This window comes from Phalacrocorax aristotelis, chromosome 8 (genome assembly GCF_949628215.1).
Source record: "Phalacrocorax aristotelis chromosome 8, bGulAri2.1, whole genome shotgun sequence".
Classification (NCBI taxonomy): domain Eukaryota; kingdom Metazoa; phylum Chordata; class Aves; order Suliformes; family Phalacrocoracidae; genus Phalacrocorax; species Phalacrocorax aristotelis.
Genome location: NC_134283.1, coordinates 15,306,161 through 15,325,142, shown reverse-complemented (window position 1 = coordinate 15,325,142; position 18,982 = coordinate 15,306,161). Strand labels below are relative to the sequence as shown.

The window sequence follows — 18,982 nt, the reverse complement described above, 5'->3', positions numbered from 1 at the left end:
AATTACATAAGACGAGTACCTCAACTTTCTATATTTAAAATGGTGATAATGTTACAGTTGCTCAGTGTAATTTGGATCCTGGAAGAGTCTCTAAAAATAACCATGCTTTTTTTTAATAGTTATTCCTTAGTGATACAAGTTTACATGATTAATTGTGCATTAAAATCTGTCAACTTGCATTCCTAATAAATACTGTCTGATAAACTAGAATGCACTTTCTCCACAAACCACAAAGTGTTGATCTTATGGGCAATCCCCTTTGCAGTAGGTATCTCCTCCAGTCTGGCGCTTGTCCTGGAACCTGCTGTCCTGTAATACTACCTTTGCTTGTGAATACAGGAACAGAAAAGAGCATGCAGGTACAAAGCTGAACTGGTTATGTCCACCCTGAACCATGGCAGTGCTGAACAGTGACCCATTCATACAGCAGCACCAAGCCAAACATCAGAAAAGTACGGATAAGCAGTCTACTAAGCTGTGAAGTTTTGCTAGATATTTCTAATATGAACCAATCAGAGTCCAACAAAGGAGACTTTCATATTACACTGCTGTTACTATTTAGGATAGCACATTTCCATAATGCACACCTTTAATATTTCACTTAGAATGGCATGAAAAGGTAAGATTTTTTTAGATAAATACTTAATGCTATTGGACTTTTTAAAACCTCATTGATAGAATTTACTCCTGGCAGCAAAAGTAACAACGGATTTCATAATTAACAGGAAGCACAATTCAATATTTTTTCCTGTCTTTTTTCAAATGGTTGGAGAATAAGGCTAAAAGTGTAATGCCACTCTGGCAGCAAAGTTGTCTGTAGCCTCTGTCACAATATAATAAACGTAGATTAGCCTCCTTATGTTTTTCAGAAAAACAATTAGGAATGAAATAACCTCATGCTGACATTTAAGCTGTAGTCAAGTTAAAAAAACAATTAACTCGGTATCTTTTGCATTAAGGTATTTTGCATGCTTGGTAAGTAGTGCATCATTGCATCCCTTTATGTATAGTACATTATCGGTACTTTAATAGCTTTTGTATAAGAAAGTTTACCAGAGGTTCTAACTACACGTAGCTTGGCTCACAACAGTATATGCATACTATTTTGAATGAAGGCATTAAATATTGTTAAACCTCTTGTCAAAGTTTTCATGTCGTACTTTGGTTTTCTTTTCTGTAAGCATCAAAATATGTTTGAGTAAGGTTATTACCCTTCAACCAGTAGGTTTAAGAAAGCAGCATCAATTAGAAAGTGTAGTTCCAGGTGATGGTCACAGTAACTGAGAAGTGAGAAATAGTTCTAACTACATAAATTTTCAAAATCCATCCACCATAACACAGCCCTGGTGAGAAGTGCTATTGGAAGGCATCTTCAGTGTGAAATCTCACCTATATAAAAATACTGTTGACATGCCAACTGACAGATGGCTGTTGAGATACCATTTTCCTTTCTTCTCATTTTCCCTGAGAAGCTTTAAGACTGAATCTTCCTACCAGATTTATCATTAATGCACTATAATCCCCCAACAGGAAAACCAACTTTTCTGCTGCAGATTAATAGGCATATTCTATATAGTATGATACTCCTCCTATGCTGAGGCCATCTTTCTTAACAGACAGCTTTATTAAAAACATTTGCTACAATTAATTGAAAAGTAACCACTTTTCAATTCAGTCAGTTCAGGACTTTTATAACTACTTTCACATAAACAACACCTAAACAGAACAGAAATCAATCCATAAGTTTCAACTATGTTATAATTATCAGAGCTTAGTTTTGTTAAAGCAATGTAAAGTATTAACTGTGCCAGGGTTTGAGGGTATTAATAACCAAAATAATTATTTTTAAAAATCCAGAAGATAAAATTATGCTTAAAATTATCTCAAACTTTGCAAGTAAATAGTATTAAGACCAGTGATTTCATAAAGGCACGTGCAATTCAAAAAAATTGTAAAGGGATAGGCAAATTTTTTTATAAAAGACTGAGAAGTATGTCAAGAAAAGAGCAATAGAGATGTTAAATCTGAAATATTGCTATGCTTTCAGTAGCCCTGTTATCCATTAGAGTTTTTTTTCCCATTGTGGCGACAAGATCTTTTTGTTGAGGCACCAGTAGTATTGGCCTCAGCTGCCACTTTGAAAATAATCACACAGCACTATTTTTATAATTAATTCATGTCTTCAACATAAAATATGATCCCATCTGTGATACAATCCATAAAAACTGTAAAATATATGCTAACCTTATTGGAAAGTCCTGAATTGCCTGACTTAAGCCAGAAAAGTTTGTAGGTGTGTTCTAATACTCAGATATAATTGTACTGCCTAGCAAATAGAGAAGTGCACAGTAAGCTTTCTGAAGACTATCAGTATTCTTCACAACTGTTTGAAAGTTTGCAGTGGTCTTAACTCAGTAGTAAATAACAATTATACATATTTATGTATGATTACATGTTATAGAATCAGAATTGTTAAGGTTGGAAAAGACCCTTAAGATCATCGAGTCCAGCCACTAACCTATCACTGCCAAGTCCACCACTAAACCACATCCTCAAGCACCATGTCGACCCTTCTTTTAAATACCTCCAGGGATGGAGACTCAACCACCTCCCTGGGCACTGAGGCCCTTGCACCTTCTGTCATTTTTCCAATTAGAAAGTCTATATAATTATCACAAGCACCTAAATCCTATAGGCAAACCCAGGTACCAGAGTAGTCTAAATGTAATACCTAACTTCCTTTCATAATTATTCACAGTTGACATCTATATTTTGCAACCTCTTCTACAAACAATATCCAGATAGCCTCAAACGTAGTAAAAAAACTGCTGGTCTAAGGCTAGTTGTGGTGTACAATCTGCTACTCAAAAGCAGCAAATGCTTCAGGTTATATTAAAACTTCTAGCAGAACAGCAAACCAAAGGAAGTTTTAAGGCAGAACTGTTGGGAGGAGGCAAAACCTGTTGTAATAATGGAAATTTAAGCCTTTACTGCAGCAGCGTGCCTGTGGTAACTGACTCATTCTTTAACTGTTCATGCAGGTATTTTCCTACATCAAAATAAGCAGTTCCATTGCCTTCTGGGTATTACTCCCATTGAAAAATAATCACAGTGGCTCAACAGAGCCAGAGCAGCAGAACCATACACAACTGGCTGTCCAAAAGCTGTCTTCAACCTTTCTAAACTTCCAAACTCAAGTTTAATTAACTCAAGCTTACTGCTGGCTTGACCTGGTGGCATAGCATTTTCTTCCCTGGAAACTATTACTCTGCAGGCTCAGAAAATGGGAAGTGAAAGTTTCTTCAGACCTGTCACTAGTTTACTATAAGATATTTTAAAGCACTACCTATAACAAGAAGTCTAGCAAGACAAAGCAACAGGGGTGTCCACGTGAGAAATTTCTCTGAAAGCAGCAGTGAATGATGGGAGAGTATGCCCCAAGTCTATGAGCTGATGCTACTACCTGCGTCTCCCATGCTGGCAGCTTGATGCAGCCTTGGTGTGTAATAGCTCTCTTCAACCTTCCAGAAGTTCAACTTCTCAGTTAAATTGACACTGTAGCAGATTCGGTCTTGGCAATTACTACCAACTTGCATCGAGGACAAGATATTACTAGGTTTTTCTGTTTCTTTGGTGTGAGACAACTGACCACAAATAGTTTTCTTGAATGCAAATTAAGCTTGAGAATCAGGCTAAATCTCTTGTTTCTTATATCATCACAAGTAATAAAAATATCTGAGTCAAATTTTGCTGTCAGCTACACTGCATTAAAACAACAACAAAAAGCAACCCCCTGCCTCCTAACAATCTGCACAACAGCATAGTCAGATTTTAATTTTGTGCTTATGTACTTGCAGAGAGGGTAGAAAAATGTGGATGATGCACAGATATAGTAGAAATTATTAGTCTGTTAGCTATTTTCCTGAGTTACTACAGTAAATATTTTTGTTATTAGAGAAAAAAATGCAAAGAAGACCCACCTGATGAGGACTTCTCTTTATATTAAGAGTTTTCACTGTATAACATTTCATCACGACACTATAACAACATGGTTAGGAGGTGAAGCGAGAGAAATTGCTTCATCCTCTGCTGGAATGCAGCCGCTATTCAACAACTCATGGGAAAGCTACCCTTTGAGAAGGACTGTATTAGCTCTACTTGAAATTGAAAGGACAATTCGACTAAGCAGAATAATATAATTATGTAACTTGGGATTTTGCCAAAGCATCAAGCTTAATACTTAATCAAGCTTCTTAGAACACTGAAATGGATCTTTAATACCCAGAAAAGCTCAGGACCTTCACAATAAGGTCTCGCCGGGTACCCCTCTGTGCCCCGTGACCAAGCAGAGCGCCCGAGCTCTGGGAGGGAGGAGTGCCACCTCCCGCAGCCCCGCGGGGCTCTGCGCCGGCTTCACCCAACCGCGTTTCGGTCCTTCCTTGCTTAATTCGCTACAACTGACAATTATATTGACTTGAAGAGCCTGAAAGATTTAACTGATAATCTGAAGGAAGAGAATGACCTTTTCTAAGAGGATATGCTGACCTTTGAACACTGTAGAAAGAATTTAACATTCAAACACGTAGCACCAAACCGCAAGGAAATCAGAGCTTCACCGCTCACAATCACGTTCGAGAGTGTTGTGAGCGGCCCTGCTCCTTCAGCAGACGGAATCGCAAGTTGAAATTACGCCGCTAATGTACAGTTTGCAAAATTCGAGTGGGTTCCGAATTGCTTCCATGAAATGCCTGAGCTCGGACAGCGGAGTTCCGTGTAGGGTACCGGGAGGTTCACACCTGCGTCATTCTGCACGACCGATGAGGAGAAGACCTGAGTCAAGTGGGGACAACTACGTCCCGCATCCTGGGAGCGGGACAGGAGCCTGCCCTCGGGCCCGGGCACCCGCGGCGGCCGCGCCCGGCACCGCACTCGCGGCGGGCTCGGGCCGCTCCTGCCTGCTGCCCAAAGTGCTGCAGCGCACCCCGCGCACAGAGCCGAACCTCTCCGCCTGACAATACTTGGGGATCCTGAGCGAAAGCTCTCAGCCCCGCCTAATCGGCAATTCTAGGGAGACAATATCCTGGGTGAAATACCTTGAGATACTTCAACCCGTGTTGCCTATGGGAGAGTCAGAAAAAATCTCTAACGGGCTTACATGCGTTGCTGTCATCTTTCAGGCAGCCTGTGGGTACGGCAGCCGTTCGCGGCCATGCTCCCGGCTGTCCTGGGCAGCCGCGGCTCTCCCTGATACACGCCCCCGCCGCCAGTCCAGAGGTGTCCGGAGGGACGCGGAGCCCCGCAGCTCGGGGGGGGACCTGCTGGCCGGGGGCTTTCCCTGCCCGCCCGGCCCGGTGGGAAGCCCTTCTGCCGGGGGCGACCGCCAGCCCTTCCCCCGACATGGCCAGCTGCCCCCGCCTCGGGCTCTTCCACTAAGTACCATCTACCCTCACGAGCTAACCAGATGTGATGGATAACCAGAGGGACGGGAGCCAGGGCAGGCAGCAGGCTAAGTGCACCTTTTTATTGACTTCTTGTAAAGTAATAGCTCTATTTTAGCTGTCACTCTTGTCAAAGCCGCACAATAGCGTGTGATGGGCTCTTCCCGGCGCCCGAGCTGCAAGCAACACGCTGCAGGCGCGCAGGCATCCGGGCACGCCGTAAGGCTGGGGCCGCACACGCTCTCAGCCATGAGTTGGGGGGGAAGGGGAGGGCTGGCAGACGAAGGGGAGAACCGGCTCTTTTACCCCACCGGGACCCCCTTCAGATCCCGAACAAAGGCGGGCTGCCTGTGTTCAGGTTCACCGGAGCCACCGTTCCCTAGACAGGGGCTGCACGTCTCTCTGCTGGGCACCTCGGCCACAGTCTCGGCGGCCGCGGGGGACGCGCTACCAGCGGCCTGCACCGCCATGCCCCTCTCCGCAGACGAGAAAATCCCGGCAGGCGGGCGGGGAGGACGGCCTAGGGCACGATGCACGGCGCGGGACCGAGGCGCGGCGCCTCAACGGGGCCACTACCGGCTCCCCGTAGAGACGGGGCGGGAGGAGCAGAGCAATCCCGCCGGCTGCGGCGGTGCCTGCTTGCGGGGCTCGGTTGGGGGGGCGGGCACATGCGTACAAGCGGCTCATCCAGGCAAACACCCCTCACATCTTAAATGAGCTTCATCTACCGGCAGCCCTTTCAGTCAGGCCGGGAGCTGCCAGGCTGCGCTCAGGCCGCCTTAGGGGGAGCCCCGGCCCCGCTCCCCGCCCCCCGGGGCAGGTCTGCCCCGACGGAGTCCGCCGCGCCCCGCGCTGGATGGGACTGAGCGCGGCGGCGGCGGAGACTCCGGGCTCGTGCGGCGGAGGCTGATCGCGTCCCACCGGGCATGGCCGCGGGCGGGCGGAGGCCGGCCGACCAGTAGTCGCGGGCCACTGCGCCCTCGCAGGGGGCCGCCGCGCCCGGCCGCGGCCATGGAGCGCCGGTGATCGTCGCCGCCGCGGCCCGCCGGGAGACAATGGCACTGCACAAACTCTGCTCGGTGTTGGAAGGTAGGAGCCACGGGCGGCACAGCGCCCGCCGCGGGAGAACCTGCCCGCGCCCCGCCGGATGGGACACCGCCGTAGCCCCAGGGGCGCCCACCCCTTCGGTTGCCCCCGCACTGCCCCGGCCGCCCTCCCACCGCCAGCGGAAACTTTGGTACTAGGGATACGGGGGATGCTGCTCCCGCGGCTGCTGCGCATCCCGCCCGCGTTACCCCGCTGGGCGGCTGGCGGGTCCCGGCCTTGCACTGCGGTGCCGGCTCGAGGTTGCGGGGCGGGCGCTGCCGGGAGCCCGGCGTGGGGCCGTGGCGGGCCGGGAGCCCGCAGCCATCGCAGGCGGCAGGCCGGCCGGAGCACCTCGGCTTCTGGGGGTCCCAGCCAGCAGAAACGGGCGTCACGGTCAGCGACCGTGCCCGAGTGCCCCGTATATTCCTGAGGCGCACCGAGACCTCCCTACGCTCCAGCCTTTTCACAGTAAAAATACTGTTTCTGCTGTCTGAACTCATCTAAGGAGATGCCTAAACGTGATCAGGTTCTCGTACTTGTTATCGGGAGCAAGACCTGTTTTCAGCAAGGTTTTCACAAAATCAGTCACCTGAGTCAGAAGCGACTACCTGACCAGGATTCACCTGGGCTTCTCTTCCACTTTCAAATCTTGTTGCTAACTTCTTTAGGCTCGGAGGTAAACAACTGAGGAAGGCTCCTCATCCTAGCATTTCTTTGTCTGTGGTATTAGTAATACAGCTCGACAATAGGCGAGGGTTTTCTGTGAGAAAATAAAGCTAGATATGGCAGTTGTTAACCTTGTGCCTCGATAGACTATTTCTAGCATACTGTATCTTCGTTAGCAGTAGCAGACTTAAACCATCAGGGGTTTTTGTTTTTTTAATTAAATTATTCCATTAGGAAATTTTAGACCATCTCCTTGCATTATTGAAGCCAACACAGCAGTACTGCAGAGTGGAGAACGGTTTCTGATACACATGGATGTCTTTCCATGGTATGAAAGTTGTAAAGAAGTCTGTGTTAAATCCAGAATGTTTCCACAGCCCATAAAATCCCCTGTTCCTGGCCTGAAGGACAAATGTCTTGAGGGTTTAAATAAATATTTTTCATTTGTTAGCATAATAATTGAGCAATGGAAGAAAGATACTTGCTCTCAATAAATGTCTCTCTCTAGAGAGGTGTTAACCATCCACTGAGTTTAGATGACAGAGGAACATATGGCTTACATAGGGGAGAAAAGGCATTGAGATTTTTTTTTAACTTCCTCTTTAAGTAACATGGTTAAATACCGTAAACCCCGCTATAAAACAACCATAAAACACAACTGACATTTGTACATATGCAGATTTAATTACACTTCAGAAATACATGATTGCTGCAAATTTGACTGTATGGGTTTTCTCCTGAACAGACTTCATGCCAATCTGTTGTAACCACACTTGTGTCTAGATAAAAGGTTGCTCTATGGGAAGTTTTTTGTATTATTCCTAATCTATCAATTGCACAAAGCCATTAGTCAGTAAGCTGTTAGTATTCAAAATGCATCCCTTGCCATGACTACAGAAACAACCTATAATTTCTTAGCATCAAACACTCCCTTTTATCTCTTCTTTACTAGAAGTCATCTTATAGCTCGATTATTGCATCTGTCAGAAAGAAAAAAAGATTCCTATAAATAGACACAAAGATTTAATCCCAAAAGGAAACTGTTGGGAGTAACATTCAAAGTAAGCATCTGTATTTTAAGAGTTGCGTCTTAAATTCTGCATGGAAGCTTTACTTAGAGTGGCAGTAATTTTTTTTCTTTCCATACAAATAGCTTTTTATGCAGAACTGAGAGAGTTCCGCTAGACTGTATATGAAGTACCATGAAGCTCAGTATATTGTGAAAAGTCATATATCTTTTAATAATACTCTAGAAACAGTTTAATTTTCTGTTCTTAACATGGAATGCATATATATACATTTCTGTCATCCACAAAGCTCTTATTTTTGGCCGTATACCTCAGGGCAGAAGACAGCCCATCATACTCACTTAGTGGCAATTCAAATTTCTTCCATTATGCTTGTTCAGAGCTACTCTATGTTCTTCCTCAGCTGCGAATAAGGGCTGGTATAAATAAACATCTTCATGTAATCTTACTGCCTCTGTCCATAGTGCTCAGCAGAACTTTTTAAAGTCTCATCCTGAATCCCATCGTCTTACATTGATTATTTGCTGTCATCCAGATCTGCCAGCTGGTAGTGCTGAGTGGAAGCAATGGTGGATCACGATTGCACTCAGGTTGCAGTAGCTGCAGGTTTTGCTGAAGTGGAGCCCAGCCAATGCCAACCTGCTTTCTCAGTGCTGCATGTAACCTACCAGAGGCCAAGGTGCTTGCTGTGTTTTGGTTTTTGAAAGACGAAGCCTTTTCCTGATGCTTCAGTTCTCAATGAGATTTTAAACACACTAGAATCATTCTTTAATCCTAGCATGGCTGGCAAAATACAACTGCTCTACAACAATAAAGCATTTTAACCTTTTACCTCATATGAGAAAAAAGCAGCTGCTTTCTTAATAAAGCCATCTTTATGTTATGCTTCAGAAGTAAATATAACTATCTGGAATTTCCTCAAATCTGCTATTCCCTGAAATGTGTTTGCTGAGAGCCTGTTCCCATTCTTCAAATACGCTCCCTCTTTTATTTCCGTATGCTATTGTTTGGTTAAAAAACCCCACAAACCCTAAGCTAAATCCTGATGTACATTAGTTTGGGGCTATTTCAGTTTTATATTGGATTAACTTTAAAAGCCAAAAAGAAGATTTTGTGATTTCTGTCCTGATAATTCAACAAGCAGCCAGGGCTAGAACAAATGACTGCTACTTCTGAAAAGTTGACATTCCTAGCCTTCCAATAAGCTACAGCACTATTCCCAACTCTGGCAGGTTGCAAGAATGTGGAGTACTATGATTAACTTCCTGCCATTCTGCTCAGCCCCCTCATTTGCATTTTGGCATGATTTTAACAGCTGATTTCTCACAAAAAAGTAGTGTTAGGAAGTAATGCTTCTTTCCACACAAAAGCTAGGAATTGTGGCCTCCTATTTCCAAAATCAAAAGGTGTAATAATGGCCTAAAAAGCTGAAAACAAGCAGCGAAAAAAGATAATTTAAAAATCTGGTAATGATTTAATGATTTGTTCACTGAAACCAAAAGCAAAGTACTGACTGTAGAGGCCACAGTGGCCCTAACAAAGGCAGTATCAAGTGTGGGTCAGAATCTAATTTTTTACTTAAAACCAGGATCTACCTGCAACCTTTGCTGCTGCACTCAAAAGCAGAAGTAACTAAAGTAACTGTAGAATAGGATTCAAGAAGCTGCTATGTTATAAACAAGGAAAGTATTCGGTCCTGTGTATTATGCCTTGCTATTAATACATAAACAAATTTAATATCCAAAATGCACCGCTCCCACCCAGAGTAGCATAACTTCAGAAACATTAATTCCCTACTTCTCCTAAGACATAGCTGACAATGACACTAAAATTTTTACAGAACGAGTTGGATATAATTATATTGATATTAATAGGAAAGTTCAGTGTATAAATCGGGTATATAGTTAGAGCCGGAGTACAGAATAATTAAATTATGTATCCGTCTCTAATGAAAAACCTAAGATTTTCAACACTTTCCCTAAGGTTTAATTTATGGAGGGAGATTAGACAGAAGAATAACCCCAAAATGAAACTTTATAAGCTATTAATCATTTATGAACCTGTCATAAATTCACAATATAATTCACTGCAGAAACAGTGAAGAGGGCTGATAAACATCTACAATTATACCAGAAATTACGCATACTCTGGTAGACATTGTTTACATACAAAACAGGTTACCCATGTAGTAATGGACATGTCTATACGAACTGAAGCAAAATCTTAACTATAGTGTCTTGGATACACTTGGGGTTCTAGCACTGCAAACAAGCTTGCTGCTTTTCTGCCCTATATACTCCAATTTGGTTTTTAAGTAATGAAGCACTTATAGTCTTGGACAACTTAAATAGCTTGCCACCTTTAAATAGCTTGCCACCTCTATTGATACATAACTGACAAGTGCTTCCTGAAATACTGCAAGTGATTGGGGTGGGGGAGTGTAAATTTTTCAACAAAAAATCAGCAGGTAACTTCTTAGGAAAAAATTCCACATTTCTTTTAGCGTATCTTTGTGCTTCACTCCATTTTCTGTTATTACAAAGCTGACCCACTATGCAGCAAGAAAGGACTGCCAATATGTTAACAATGTGTTTCACAAACCTTCTTTAGCACACAATAAAATCCATGAACACAGAGAAGTCTCTCTATAAGGGACTGAGAGTGAGGAGCTAGAAAAAAATATTAATTTGTACTCTATACACAAATTGTTGTCAGACATGACAGAAGACAGCAGAACTTTTAATTCCTTAATAGATATGCCTAAAAAGATTTCCACTGAAAAATACACTATATTGATAACAAAGAACAAGAGATGAAGAAGTTTGATACAATCTGATCTATTTTTAAGTCAAAAGTATCATTAAATTTCAGGTGTTCTAGGAATAAGTAATCTCTGGGAAAGATAAATTCAGAATAGTCATGTACAGCAGGATCAGTTCTGTCAGCTACAGGGAAACCATCTGAAGTCTTAAGTCGGTGTATATATTTTAATAAGGTTTTTGGAACTCATCATCAACATGGTTTACACATGCAGCCTTCTCACCAACCTCTTGCTGCCCACAGCTTGGAGATGAAAAAAGATCTTCCGTATAAAAAGGAAAGCTTCTATTTTAAAAATTAAAGATATCATTCTTCTGGCAGAAGTTTTCAGCCCACAGCTGCTTATACATTTCTAATGGAGGAAGGGATCAGAAATGTTAAATGTTTTGAAGAAACCTGGAGGTGACTGTCAGTCCATTCTAGCATGAATTGTTCTGCAGATTATTTCGATCAAAGGGACGTGGGAGAACTGCATTTACTTCCTGAATCAGTTAACCTGGTTTCTCTGCAGAGATACAGACTCCCGATTTGTTCTTTGGCAATCTTAAAGAGAGGAATCCCTACTGTAAAACAGCTGGAGTGAGATGAAACTGTTATATCTGAGAACAGACCTGAGTGCATTCAGATGTCCTGCTGGCATGCTAATGCCTAACAAGATGTGGATCTTAGAAGGGCGCTAGGGTCACTGTTCATAGCTGGTGAAGTCCACTTCTGCTATTAAGCTTTTGTGAGGTGGATTAAAAATGGGTTGGGAGCTCCACTAACATGCTCTGGGTGAGACTTCTAAACAGCTGAAATGCATCTTGCCTAATGCACACCTTCACCTGTGTCCCTTTATTCTGTGGCAATCCTGCAGTATATTCCACCACGAGGAAATCACCGGAGCTGTTAATAGGCTAAGTTATAGGCAGCCACCTTAACTGCTCTTTGGTACTCATTTTACCAATCTGTAAATGTCCTGTTGAGACCACAAGAGATGAGGGAATATATACAGACTATGAACTGTAAGAGCACGTGGGATTCAAAAACTGCTGTGTTTTCATCCTCAGCAATAGAATTGTTTGCCTAAAAAAGCAGGAACAGATGCAACCCAGTATTCCTTTTAACAATTAGCAAATGTCACCAAATGCTAGCAAGAGAGAGAAAAATCTCATTCCATGGAATTTACAGTTTGTGTTTCTGAGCTAAAAATGGCTTGACTCAGAAAAGCACTTAATTTTCTGAAAGAAAAGGAGGTGACCATCCACACAGAACTACATAAAATCTGGACTGTCTGTTATCCTTCCCCCACTTTACCTTGTTTGTCTAAATTGCCAAAATTCTTTGCAAGAAGACCAGTCAACCGCTTTGATCATGGGACCCTACACTTGGTCAGAGTCTTTAGAAGCAATGAAAACACATGTAAGTAATTTATGTTGTATATATGATCTTGGCCAGAGAATAAGATAGGACATGACATCACAAATGTTCCCACCACATTAATAGCTAACGTAAATGTTTAGACATATGTGGGAAGAAAAATTGATGTAAAAGCTGGGACACTGTGATTAGCAGTTACTGAAAGTAACATTAATTTTAGCACACAGGGCAAATTAGGAGCTAGGTTTAAGAATAGCACACCGAAGAGGATTAATTCCCATAAGGCAAAACATAGTATATAATTAAGATCAAGCATTTGTTACTCTAGGCTGTATCTGCCAGACAGAAGCAGGCATCCTGGCAAGATTCTCTAAGACACATGACCTCTCCATTACCAATTACTGCCTGTTTGGACTAGAGGTATACAAGGTGTTGCCTAATCCAGGGAGTACACCACAGAGATAAAACAGTGAATCCTGCTTTAAGCAATGTCTGTCATCTTTATCCCTAGGATTATGACTACCACTATACTAAGAATGTGTAATACTCTAAATGATTAAGTCTTTATTTAAAAAATTGGTGGAATTTTTCACTTTGTTTCTCAGTTGTGCATGATTGCTCCCCAGTTTGATATTCAGCTTGCCCTGCACACATGGGTCCCCCACTGTCATCACTGAATACAAGCATTGCTCTCAGAGCCACAGAAAATCTAGTCTGTCTTCTCTGTATGTGAAGATCCCTAAAGCATGCAGAAAAAGCAGAGGAAAGACATACCATAGGGAGCTCAGAGCAGTACTGTATCCCATGAAGTCTGAAGAATGCATCTTGCCAGAAAGTACAAGCATATGTCAGATTTGCAGCCTAAAGCACTTGTTTTTCTAAGCAACATGCTGGTTTCTTAATATTGGGTTGAGCACCTGTTTACTATAAAACTAACTATATTATTCTCATTTTTAAAGAGAAAGAGGAGCCACTCACTTGTGAGTCTCTCTATATATACTTCAGTACACAAATCAACACACTTTTTTTTGCAGCTTAGATTAATTTTAGAGAATTTAAGAAATGCCAGCAAAGAAAATATTGACTCCTGCAAACAATGCATAGTTTATTACACCAGTTCAGCAAATTCTTTTATATTATTCCATAAGCCTATTTCAACAACAGAATAGTAATAAGAATTTGCAATGTATGGTTAGTGTCTTCACTCTTAAAAATTTATACAGCTGTCTGCAGGCTGTTTGATCTAAAATATTTCATGCAAAGAAGTGAAGAAAATGAAAAATTGATTCTTTTAAAAACAGAGAAGCTTGCTGCTCTTTATTTACGTTTAATGTTCACACAGGTAAAAACTATCAGATCTTTAAATGGTAGTACAAAAGTATGCACCATAATTTGTGGAATAGAAGTCTGTAGCAAATACCAGAATCGTGAACAAAAGAAGCCCCTCTTAATCTGTCTGCCCCAGTGGCTAATGCTGCTCTTGGCTTAATTATAGCCTCTTCTACAGTGCACGTATCATGAAGTTGAAGCTCAGTGTAAGGTGCAGAAGCACTAACCTCTATTATATTTACCAATTAAATATCTCAGAGTTTATAAGGTCAGTCTCCCATTTTTCAGTGTCCTCTAGTAGAATTCTTGCCACACTCCTCCATTAAAAACAAAACAGTCAAGCCCACCGTTCCATCCCTTTGATACTCAATGCAGTCATGCAATCCTGCACTTGAACACTGCTTACATTAGCAAGCTATGTTCAAGTGGCATTTTCAGATATTTACTATTTCTGCTTCCTGCACCATAACAGAATACAGAGCTAACTCTAGAGTTACCTTTCATCCACTCAGAAGAACAGTCATATCACCATATTTAATAGCATTTAAAAGAGGAAAAAAGGAGCAGAGGAATACTGTGTTCCATTGCAATTTCACGTGCATTATAACTCTTTGAATTTCAATTTATCAGAAATAATAAGATCATTCTTCATCCTTCTGAAAGTGCTACAAGACTTTAAGTAAAAGTAGTTCAGTGTCTCATGTCTGTTCTAATGGCTGTGTCTGCCCCCTGCATGCAGTACCAGGACACTGGTTCAGCACTAGCACTTCACTGCACCATCCTACAGGATCTGTCTCTTCTCTAGATGACTTCCTTCTTTCTCACTGACTTGTATGGTCTTTGAGATTTGAAAATATTTTCCCAGGAAGTGGTATGGATTTAGGACACCAAGTGATTGCCATGTTGTTTTTAAAATGCACACAAAAATGAGTTAATGGAAGCAGTCAAAAAGGTCTAAAAATATCCCAACTGTTTTTTTTCCCCTCTTTTTCCTTTCATCCTGAACATTGATAGGCCTTGTTTTCAGCCAAAAATCTCCTGTTTGCTATCCCACATTATACTGTGTCATCTAAGTGCACACAGTTTAAGGCAATGCTACCTCAGGCATCCCTGCCCAGTACTCTCAGGAAGAACAGGTGTAAGACCTCACTCCACCTTTCTGCTAGCAATGTCAAAGAGATGAGGACAGCACACATACAGAGTATTAGTCAGAGACACCTCTTTTCTTTATTGTACTATCACCTGGGATAAAAGTAATGGCAAAGGAAGGCCCTTAAACATTAGCTACCTAGGCTGCTTTGAATACATCTTCAGGGTTGTTGAGAGCGTGAGAAGCATAGGAATTGCCAGGGAAAGGCAAGAGATGGAAGAGATTAAAAATGAAGATGATGAAAAGGGCAGGGAACAAAGAGAATGTGGCCTGTACTTACTATATCCACGCATCCATATAACATGGAAAAGGAAGACAATAAGACAAATATTCAGCCCATTTATCTTCTGTAATTGCCTGCATATCTATGCTGTTCTGCAGGAAGTATGCACTGTTCTTTTGCACTTACACATGCATAAACGGCTCTGGACTATTTACAGAAATGGCACAGGCTTTAGTGAAAGCCAGTCAGGTTTTGTGAAGTCCTTTTAGGAGGCTTCTTTCTGTATCGGCATAATTTCAAGAAGGGAAATCACTGGTTAGCATAACATAAGAACATCTTGTCGTCTCTCTCAGTACACAATCACTGAAATAAACATAGATGCTTACTGATATTTGCAAGGTGATGAAAAAAAAAAGATATACTGTAACAGTGGTAGCCATAGTAGATAGCTGTACTAAAAAAAAAAACAACCACAAAGCAAAAAACCCAAAACAAAGGAACAAACCCCCAGTTTCCCACTGTTACTTGAGAGTTACTATCTGCATTCATTTTGTTAGTCATGAAAGTATTTATCTTACTCTTATTTCTGTGTTTGTTTGCTTTAAGAAAAAAAAAGACAAAACCCATTTCGCATTTTAAGAAGCAGCACAAGAAGTTATAAAGAGATTGCTGTGTTGTTGCAAAATAGAGGGTGGGCATAGCACATCTTTAAGAAGGGTTAGTTCAATAGAATAACATACTGACACACAATTCATATAGGATTGTGGAAACTGTGTTTACTTCAAGGACAAAAGCCAACTTTGAAGTGTTGCTGCAAAACCAGTGTAGAAAAAACCCAAAGAAAATACATAGACAACTTTATAACCACTATCAAGATTCTCTGTTAGGGAGAAGCAATCTCAGGAGTACAAATGCATTATAAGTTCATGCACTTAAATTTAGATCTTTGAGTGCACAGTTTAAACACAGAAGCTGCAAAAGCAAACTGCAAATAATTTTTAAATAGTAGCATCTATATAAGAAATACTAAAAACTAAAAAATAACTGGAAACTAGTGTCAATCATATGTTAATCAAGATGGGATTTTTTTTAATTGTATTTGCTTTAAAGACTAGTGAACATCCATAACTTGAAGATCAGTAATGGGTACTAGATACTTTCTTCTGAAGGATGAATTTTCAATCTGGGGTGAGTCAGCAATGATTAACAATTGATACTTTGTATAATGACAGTTGGATAACTGGGATAATGACAGTTAGGAAGTATATTTTCAGTATATTGATGAAAATACAGAACTATTGCAATGATGGAAATTGCAAAACTACCTAAGTCTTAACCTACTATTTCATAATCCATCCCTAAAAATCAGATAAGCTTCTAGGAACATAACACTTGTTTGCAAGACCCATATGATATTTTAGAACACCCACAGTTGTGAACTTGACTTGCAAGAGAAAAAGCAGTTGTTGGTAAGGGAAGTCTCATAATGTTATACAATCTGTTTTAATATAGGTAGAGGGAAGAAAGGGCAGCAGAAACATATATAATAAAATGCAAATGCTAGATGGGCACTTTCAGGGGCAGACTTTGATTCCTTTTGTCTTTCCCCAAAGTAATATATCTATGCCAACATTGCAGTAGCATCTAGATGAGTTCAGTCAAGACCACCATAATTCACAGTTAGTGCGTGCTCACTCTGGAACTCTCTAAAGGGCTGAAAGTCCAACAGCAACTCAGGGAAAATAACTGATAGAGCAAATGCCATTACAGCATGAGCCACTAAAATGCCTGAGCAATGAGAGGAGAAAATTGGGAAAATAAAACAAAGTTTTTGAATGTGTCAATAAAATTCCTGCTGAAATCCTTTTTTTCCTGCAGTGTTGGGGCCACGTCTGTCTGACTTAGTACTAACAAGTCGATAAAGAACATGGGAAAGGCCATACCAGGTCAAATCAAAGGTCCATCTAGCCTGGTATCTTCTTTCACAGAGATATAAAAGCAGAGGTCTCAGAAAGAGTGTAGAAGTAGAGCAAATTATATTTGCCCCAAATATTATCCCAGACTTCCAACAACTTATGGCTTAAGGGTTTTCTGAAACAGAATTTTCTACCTTAAGGGTGTGTGACAAAGTATGTGCATTAAAAAAATTAAAAAAAAAATCTTGATTTACTGTGAACATGCCACCTGCTAGCTTTGTCTGATAGCACCTGGTTCTTGTATTGGAAGAGACAAATAGTTGTTCTCTATTCACCACCTCAATGACACTTGTGATTTTATAACTTGTATCCTATCTCCGCTCAGCCAGCTACTGTCGAGGGCAGAGAGTCCTAGCCTACTTAGTTAGTTTTCTACAGTATGTGTCCAGAATGGTAGATATACTCAAGACAGAAGCAAATGAAAGATTTGAAGAGCGGCATAATTATATACTCTATTTAATTCTCTTTTCTCTTCCTGGTAATCCCTAACAAATTGAGGAGACAAAGCATTTTAGGAAAATCTGGACATTAAACATGCTTTAAAACTGTTGGTGAATAGTGGTATATGGAATCTTTAATATGTGCTGTTCAGACTGACACTTCTTGGGTGCAACGAAAGTGTATATGTAAGGGAAAGGCCAAAGGCAAAAACATGTAGACAGCTGCTGCCTCTTCTTCTTCTTTGGGAAGGGAGACAGGGAGGGAGGAAGGAAAGGAGGGAGGAAGAGAAGGGAAGGGGAGGGGAAGGGATAGGGAGGGAGGGAGAGAAGGAGAGAAAGGGAAGGGAAGGGAAGACGGGAGGGAGGGAGGGAGGGAGGGAGGGAGGGGGCTGGAGGAAAGAGTATAACAAAATCTGTAACAGGTCCAATATTTAGTCAATGCAAATGTAGAAAACGCCAGCACGTACCAAGACCGGAGACTAACACAACACTTCAGCAAACCAGAGTGCTTGCAACAGTGCACATCCTAACAGTGTCCACACCCTAGCTGTTGTAACTTCTCAGAGTAATTCTTTCCATTGTTAGAACTTGTATCTGCTTGTCTCCTACTGCCACATCATTTGCAGAAATCACTGGTATTGCAGCAGCATCACAACAACCAGCCTTGCAAGCACAGTTCTGTAGCGCTCCTGAAATCCGTGTAGGGATAAGGCCATGCAGTGTCTCCTGTGGCCCTGATTAATTTATTGGAAGCTGGAGAGTCTTTTGTACAAGTGATGCATATGAAGTCTTATGATAAATATGGTTCAATGTAGCAGTGAAACATCTTGTTTCGGATATGAAAGTTATCTAGAAGATAGATACCATTTAATTTTATAAAATGCTTGCAAATTAGTAGATGCCCTAGAAAATATTCTTAAAGTTCCCTCAAACAATAAATTGATAATCTCATATACGCTTTCTGAAGGAACCTGGAAGAAAAACCAACAGTGCACTTAGACTGCACTGGTTTTCTAAAGCTGAAGTTTTAAGAAAGCACATAGATTAATTATGTATTTTTGTATGTTCTGAGTTGTTTTGGTTAGCAATTCTAGGATTTGCATGAATCAAGACTGCAGAAAATGGTCTATAATTCTGACGAATTACTGATGTTTTTCCTGTCCAATTTCTCTCATCAGTGTTGCTAGTAACAATCCTTGTAGTGGAAGGGATTGCCGTTGCACAGAAGACACAAGGTACAATTTTGGTTTGATGATTTTCTTTCAAAAAATGTAACAGTTCTATCATTTTTAATTAAGCAATATAAGTGAAAGAAAGTATTTGTGTTCAGGTATTAATAGCTCTTGAATTACCAATATGAATCCCATGTTTTTCTATTTTCCCCATTTACTGCATTTTTTCCAGCTGAACAAAGCCATCCAGTCACAAAGAACATGGATGTTCACTTACCCAGTTAAAATTCTGTGG

At 41.4% G+C, this 18,982-nt stretch overlaps 1 protein-coding gene across 1 annotated transcript in view; it reads left to right on the top strand.

Moving 5' to 3' along the window:
* The first annotated feature begins 6,287 nt into the window (after window positions 1-6,287).
* NETO2 (neuropilin and tolloid like 2) overlaps window positions 6,288-18,982 on the top strand; it is a 35,908-nt gene continuing 23,213 nt past the window's right edge. The window contains exons 1-2 of the mRNA XM_075101496.1: window positions 6,288-6,527; window positions 18,694-18,750. Of these exons, the coding sequence (XP_074957597.1) occupies window positions 6,494-6,527; window positions 18,694-18,750 (91 nt within the window). The 5' untranslated portion in view covers window positions 6,288-6,493. The remainder of the gene's footprint in view (window positions 6,528-18,693; window positions 18,751-18,982) is intronic.